The 6,610-nt window shown below is 47.7% G+C and overlaps 1 protein-coding gene across 1 annotated transcript; it reads right to left on the reverse strand.

Moving 5' to 3' along the window:
- Positions 1–530: 530 nt before the first annotated feature.
- On the reverse strand, positions 531–5,919 carry PCDH20 (protocadherin 20). The gene is made up of 2 exons (XM_051608329.1): positions 5,838–5,919; positions 531–4,639 (listed from the first exon to the last, which is right to left on the reverse strand). Exons 1-2 carry the CDS (start codon positions 5,886–5,888, stop codon positions 1,943–1,945), a joined length of 2,748 nt encoding a protein of 915 aa, XP_051464289.1. The 5' UTR covers positions 5,889–5,919; the 3' UTR covers positions 531–1,942.
- Between the last annotated feature and the right edge of the window lie 691 nt (positions 5,920–6,610).

Here is a 6,610-nt window from a genome sequence, read left to right on the forward strand (position 1 = left end):
AATATGAAAAAAAATAAAATAGGTAATTAACCTTTTGACAGGCTGAACTGCTTTTCCATGAAATGCAGCTAACAAAATGTATAAACAGAAAATATTTTAAACTGGAAAAAAAGCAACAAACCCAAACAAAACCAACAAAGCTATTTGTTATAGGTATAATGGCATAATCTAGGCATTATATTAATACTATTATGTAGGCTAAGCAGAACCAGCATCTTTAAGAAGCTCCAACATTTCAATAGGCTCGAGGTGAAATAATGTGCCCATACCGTGCCCATATAAAGAAAATTAAAAAACTGCTTCAAATTGCATTCTCTACATTTAAAACAGGTATCAGCTGCTGTTCCAGCAGCTAAAATACAATTGTCTTTCCCAGCAATTTCAAGAAGTACAGCATAACTGAATCTGAATTTTATTAATATGGCCAAGTATTATGACACGTCAGTCAGGATAACCAGCACCCAAGCACTTGTGAAATATGCATTTCTTATGACTAAAATATTATTTAGCTTTGTTATTAAAATTCTAGGAGAGAGACAGAGAGTATGTTATTATGAAAATATATAGCTTTAATTTGCAGACATATAAACACTTTTCGTACATTACAGACATACGATGCCAGAAATCAAAATAATCAGTTTTAAGCATAACACTAATTTATCTTGTTCACACAGAGAAATTTTATGTAATCATCATAGAAAAGATAGTTCTCAGCTCTTAAAAGGAAGTGAAAGTGATACATTACTAGTAAACCTGCTGCTTTGTTGCAGAGGATACAGCAAAGAATAAATTATCAAGGAAATATGCCACCAGTCTTACAAGTTAGATTTTGGATCTAATCCAAAATCAAAGTCAATGAAAAGGAGTAGGAATGGTTGCCAAAAGTCAGAAACAAGATCTTTCACATGAAATACTAATCCAGAAAGGAGCAACAGTCAGAATAAACTAAGTCCTATAATTCTTTATAATACGAAGCAATTTCTGTTTTCATCTGGCAGATCAGATTCAGAAGTATCACATGAAAAATCTATTACACAACCAAACTGATTAAGTACTACTGACAGATTGCTCAAAGTACAAAAAATATCATCACTTCTGTGACAATTAAAGATTTAGCCATTCCCTTGCTTCCTTGCATCTGGCATGTTTATGAGGATGAGCATGGCGTTCTGTCATTGTTTGCTGTAGGAAATATTAAATATAATTTTCCATAAAAATGACTAGCAGATTGCTGGAGCAAATGATAATGTGGGTGAAATCTGGAGCAAATGAAAGATATGTCACAGCAGTTCAGATTCTCATTACAATATCTTGCATTCTTGCTCAACAGGAATTGCACTTCTTGTTAATGCCTTTTCTATCCTACTGTATAAGCTTTACTTGTGAGGTAATAAACATTCTGTTTGTTTTTTTTTAATTATTATTACTAGTGCATTTTAATGTTTTTATTCTTTTAATTATAAATACATCAGAACAGACTTTTTTTTTTTTGTGGCTAAATGTCTGTATGCCAATGTGTATTTTATATTAAAATCAATTTATTTAAAATATACTCTGTGTTTATCCCATGGACACTATCTTGAACAGCTCCCTGCTCAGGAATCTCTGATGCCCTCTCGTGGTTAAAAAGACTTTTAAAACTTGAGTTTAAAGAATTGTCTTATCTTCCCCTTTTTTATGATCACTGATCTTACTGATTTTTGAAAGCTGCAAATGATGTCCATGTTTTTATAGACAGGGTGATAGCTGTTAGTACTAAGGTTTCATAGAAAAGCTGTACACTAATTTGAATTTAAAAAACTGTAAACAGCTATTTACAATTATAATATTATTAAGTTATAAATTATCTGTCCTTCATTGCAACCTGTCAATACAACCCAGGACTAGGCATTCTGGACTCTTCCAAGGTTTTTCAGATATTGGATTTGTCCACAAAGAAACATCAAATGTTAGAAATCTCCATTGGTTTCTTCTCCAACATGTGCAGGTTAATTCTTCCATTTAATGGGATTTGTACTTCCAAGTTTTCATCTGCTCTGGGATGCTTTTTCCCTTTCCTTAGACAGATGTAAATGCCCATCCCTGTTACTAAAGCGATTGAACCCAAGCTTATTACTGACAGAGCTACCAAGGTAGGCATGCAGGATGCTGACTCTATTTTTTTATGTGTGGGCTCTATGGATATTTGTGGCTGTTTTTCTTCTATGCTGATATCAGGCTCCTTTCTTAACAAACTTTCAATGTAGCTCTCATTGCTAACAGTGTCATTTACGAAAAGGTTCACCATGACGGTGGAATGGAGAGGTTCTGGATAGCCATGATCACTAACTTTTACCAGCAGCCGATAGAGGCCATAGTCATTTTGCATCAATGACTCTTCCAAGGTGATATTACCAGTTTTAGGGTCAATCCTAAATGACTCTGGTCGAGGGCCTCTTCTTCCTATGATGCTGTAAGCTATGACTGCATTCATGCCAGTATCCTTATCGACAGCATAGACCTCAGTGATGGGAGAGCCAGGAAGAGTAGAAGGAAGGACTAACAAATAAGACATATTAGATTGAGGAAATAAGACCAAAGGGGGATTGTCATTTATGTCCAGAAGAAGGATAGTTATTTTTGCAGTAGAGGACAGGGCAGGATCACCACCATCGACTGCTTCTATCCACAGAACGTAGGAGCTTTGCTGCTCCCTGTCAAGGGAGACTTTAGCTCTTAAAACTCCTTTTCCAGTATCTATGACAAAAGTATCACTTCCATTCAGAACTGAAAGGGCAACCCATCCATTTTGCCCTGCATCAGCATCTGTGACACTTATAACTCCAATTTCACCAAAACCTGGAAAGTTTTCTGGGACAAAAAAGCTGAAATCCTTATTGATAAATCTTGGACTATTATCATTTTTATCCAATACAGTGATGGTGACAGTTGCTATTGATTCTCTTGGAGGGAACCCAGAATCTACTGCTTTGACAGTGTATCTGTATTTCTCTTTTTCTTCTCTGTCCAGCTGGGTGGAAACCCTAAGAACTCCTGTGGCTTTATCTAAAGAAAAATAGGAAGGGGCATCAGGCCCTAAAAAATAGGACACTTGCCCTCTTTCTCCACTGTCAGCATCTGTAGCATACAGTTTGGTCAAGAAAGCATTGGGAACATTGTTTTCCTCGATGGATAATTCTATCAGCTGTTGAGAGAAAACTGGCGAGTTGTCGTTGTCATCCAGAACCTGTATTTTTATTATTTTGCTGACATGAAATCCTTCTGAGTTCCATGCAACTACAGAAATTTCATACAGCTGCTGTGTTTCATAGTCCAAAGGTTTTGTGGTCTCTAGCAGGTATTCATTGCTGTATGGCTTGTATGGTGAAAGTCTGAAAGGCCCGTCACCATCCAAATAACAATTGACTTGGTATTTTTCATCAGGGTCTTTGATGGTAAAAAATGCTATTGGTGTGTTGACAGGCTCCAGTTCCTTTAAGTACACCACCCCTTTTGCTTCATTAGCTATGAAACGAGGGACAACTTCAGGTGGTCTCATCACGACTTTGATGATGGTCACTAGCACTGTGATTACAGCAGGGATACAACCTGGACCGTTGCCCAGTATGATCAGCCTATGGAGTCTTGGAGTGTCCCCATCAACTTTTCTGGAGAGTGTGATGACTCCTGTGCTTTCATCCAGATGGAACAACTCTCTGGATGGCTGGGGGACCTTCTGGCTGTAGGAGTAGGTAATCTGGGCATTGGAGCCAAGATCCATGTCTACTGCATGGACAGTGGCCACATGTGTCCCTAGAGTGGAATTTCCATAAAGAGTGATGTTGAGCTGCAAGTCACTGAACTGGGGGCAGTTGTCATTGATGTCACTGATGCCAATAGTGAGGGTGGCACTGCCCACAAGTGGAGGAGTGCCTCCATCCTCAGCAATGATGACTGTGACATACTCCTCCTGTGTCTCCCTGTCCAGAGCCCCCATAACAATCAGGTAGGGAGTCCTCTCCCCGCTCTCATTTTCCTCCACATCCAGGGTGAAGACACCATAGTTATCTTGCAGGCGGTAAGTCTGGACACTGTTGGTGCCCACATCAGGGTCAAGGGCAGGGTGCTCGATAGCCAGACGGGTGTTCACAGGTGCATTCTCTGGCACTGAGAGGCGGATGTGGGGCACAGGGAAGTGGGGTGCATTGTCATTGACATCCTGAATAGCAATTTTTACCTTCACCAGGCGGAAGTACTCCTGAGGCAGCACCAGCACATCCAGCAGCAGCAGGCATGACTCAGACGAGGGTGAGGAGGAGGATATAGCTGCTGCTCCCCCAAAGATAGTGGCCCCGCTGCTCTCCACGCACAGAGCTTCCCGGTCTATCTCCACAGCTGAGGTGTGCAGCTCCCCGGAGCGGTTGTCCAGCTGCACATACTGTCCCCCCAAGCCATGGGAGGCTAGGGTGAAGGAGAGTGGGGGCTGCGAGGCCGCAGGGTGCTGCCCACCAGATGTTGGCAGCCGTAGGTCACGGGCCAGGCTGCCAATGAGCACCCCAGCAGGCAGCCCCTCGTTGAGGCTGTAGAAGAGCTCGGTGGCACGGCTGTAACTGGCAAAGCAGTTGAAAGGTCCAACGAAGAGCAGGAAGAGGAGCAAGTGCTGGGGAGAGAGGCACAGGGGTGTGGGGAGGGGTTGGTGTTAAGAGGAGGGGAGGCAGGAGGCAGCCACCCCCCTGCCCACTGCCTCTCTTTCCGCCACTGTGAGCAGGGAGTGCGGCATCTGCAACATGAACCCATCCTTCTTCTCCTTCCGTGTCGCCCTCCCCACCTCTCCCCCCCGACCCCCCCCCCGCTCCCAGTACAGAAGCTACTTCCAGGGCATCGCCATCTGTACCCTCCAGGCAACACCAGCTGCATTCCTCACAGCAAATACACGAACTGCCAGGGATGGCCCAGGGGCACCCTGCCTCTTCACACCCAGCTGCACTTGTGCCCCGATGTGCCATCTTCCCTCTTCTCCCTCCATAAACGAACTCAAGCTCGACCCCCTTCTCACCAGCAGCACCACCCGCAAGCACATCCCAAGCCGAGACATACCCCTGCAAAACCCCAAATAATCGCTCGCTACCCTTCTCTTTCCACAGCAGCGATGTGAAACGACGTCCCCCGCTTCTCCCCCGTTTCTCCCCCGCTCCAAAGCCTGCTCTTCCCGCATGCCCTCGGGTCCTCTGGTGCAGCGGAGAGGCGGCCTGCACCGCGCAGCCTGCGCGGGTCCCGCCGGAGTCCCGCATCTTGCACTCCACACCGCGCAGGACGCGCGGGTCCTTGCTCCCCGTCCGCGGCCGCACAGCGGGCCCCAGCCATCCACCACGGACCCCCGACTGCCCTCACACCCCCTCAGCAGCCCCGCCGTCCCCCCTGCCAGCCGGCTTGAAATACGAATTGAACAGAGAAGCCGCGGAGAGGCTGCGCGAAGGAAGTTGGCAAGCGCGTCCCCAGCCCGCTGCGTATGGAAACGAGCCCCCTGAAGTAACTTCGCGCATCGCCTCCACCGGGAATTTTTCCTCCCTCGGCCCTTTTTAACCGCTCATTTCCCTTTTTCGAGGCTCCCTGCTACAACCCGCGTCGCATCATCAACAACAACAACAAAAAACTTTTCACGGCTGCTCTGATCTGCGGAGATCGCAGCTGAGAGGAAAACCCCCTCAAACCACAAACATGTATACGTATACACGTACATATACATAGATTGAGTTGTTTGGGGTTTTTTTTTTCCCAATTTTGCTGCTGCGTGCGAAGTCGGGCTTGGGGGAGAGGGCAGGACGCGACCCCACCCCTCCCGCCGCCTCAGTCCTCACCTGCAGGCTGCGGCGGGCGGTGGTGCTGCCCCGACCGCCCGCGGGCCCCATGCCCGGCCGCTGCTGCCGCCGCCGGCTGCGCCCCGGCAGCCCGCCCGCTCCGCCGCCCAGCAGGCGCTGCTCCTCGCCGCGGCTGCCCATTCCCCCGCCGCCGGGCCGGGCTGTGCGCACCGCCCAGGACACTCCCCCTCCGCTCGGGAGGGCGCTGCCGGCACCGCGGGGAGGGCAGCGGGGGACGCAGCCAATGGGCACGGGCACGGGCACTGGCGAGGCACGGCGGGCAGGGAGGGAGTGAGTCGAGGAGGCAGGGAGGGAGGCGAGCAGGCAGCGGAGCGGGCGGGCAGGCAGGCGCAAGGAGGCAAGCAGGCGGGTGGGCAGGCAGGCAGGGAGACAAGCAGAACTGACAGGCAGAGAGGCAGGCAGGGGAGCAGGCAGAGAGGCAGGCAGGGAAGCAGGCAGGTAGGTTGGCAGGAAAGCGGCAGGTAGATAGGCAGGCGCTCTGGTGAGCGCGGCGGCGCGTCCACGTCGGAGCGATGTGTGTATGTGAACGGGAAGCGCTAGGACCAGGGAAAGAACGTACTGCCGTCTGGAAACTGTAAGGGGAAAAAAAAACAAGAACTACCAAACAAATCATGTTTTCTTTCTTCAGGGCAAAGATGTTGTGGTGAGGGTGTCAGAGAGCAAAGCGATAATTAAAAGCTGCCGCGGCTGAAGGAGCGTTGCCGAACCCTGATGAGCAGTGAGCGGCTTGTGTGAACGAAATGGAAGTGATG

The sequence above is a fragment of the Apus apus genome, chromosome 1 (genome assembly GCF_020740795.1).
Source record: "Apus apus isolate bApuApu2 chromosome 1, bApuApu2.pri.cur, whole genome shotgun sequence".
Lineage (NCBI taxonomy): Eukaryota > Metazoa > Chordata > Aves > Apodiformes > Apodidae > Apus > Apus apus.

What these genes read in the sequence shown, in the direction of transcription:
- PCDH20 (XM_051608329.1), bottom strand. Translation starts at nt 5,888, where the DNA reads ATGGGGCCCGCGGGCGGTCGGGGCAGCACCACCGCCCGCCGCAGCCTG. An exon ending in CCGCCCGCCGCAGCCTGCAG is followed by an intron (nt 4,640 to 5,837) that starts GTGAGGACTGAG and finishes CTCTCTCCCCAG; the next exon opens with CACTTGCTCCTCTTCCTGCT.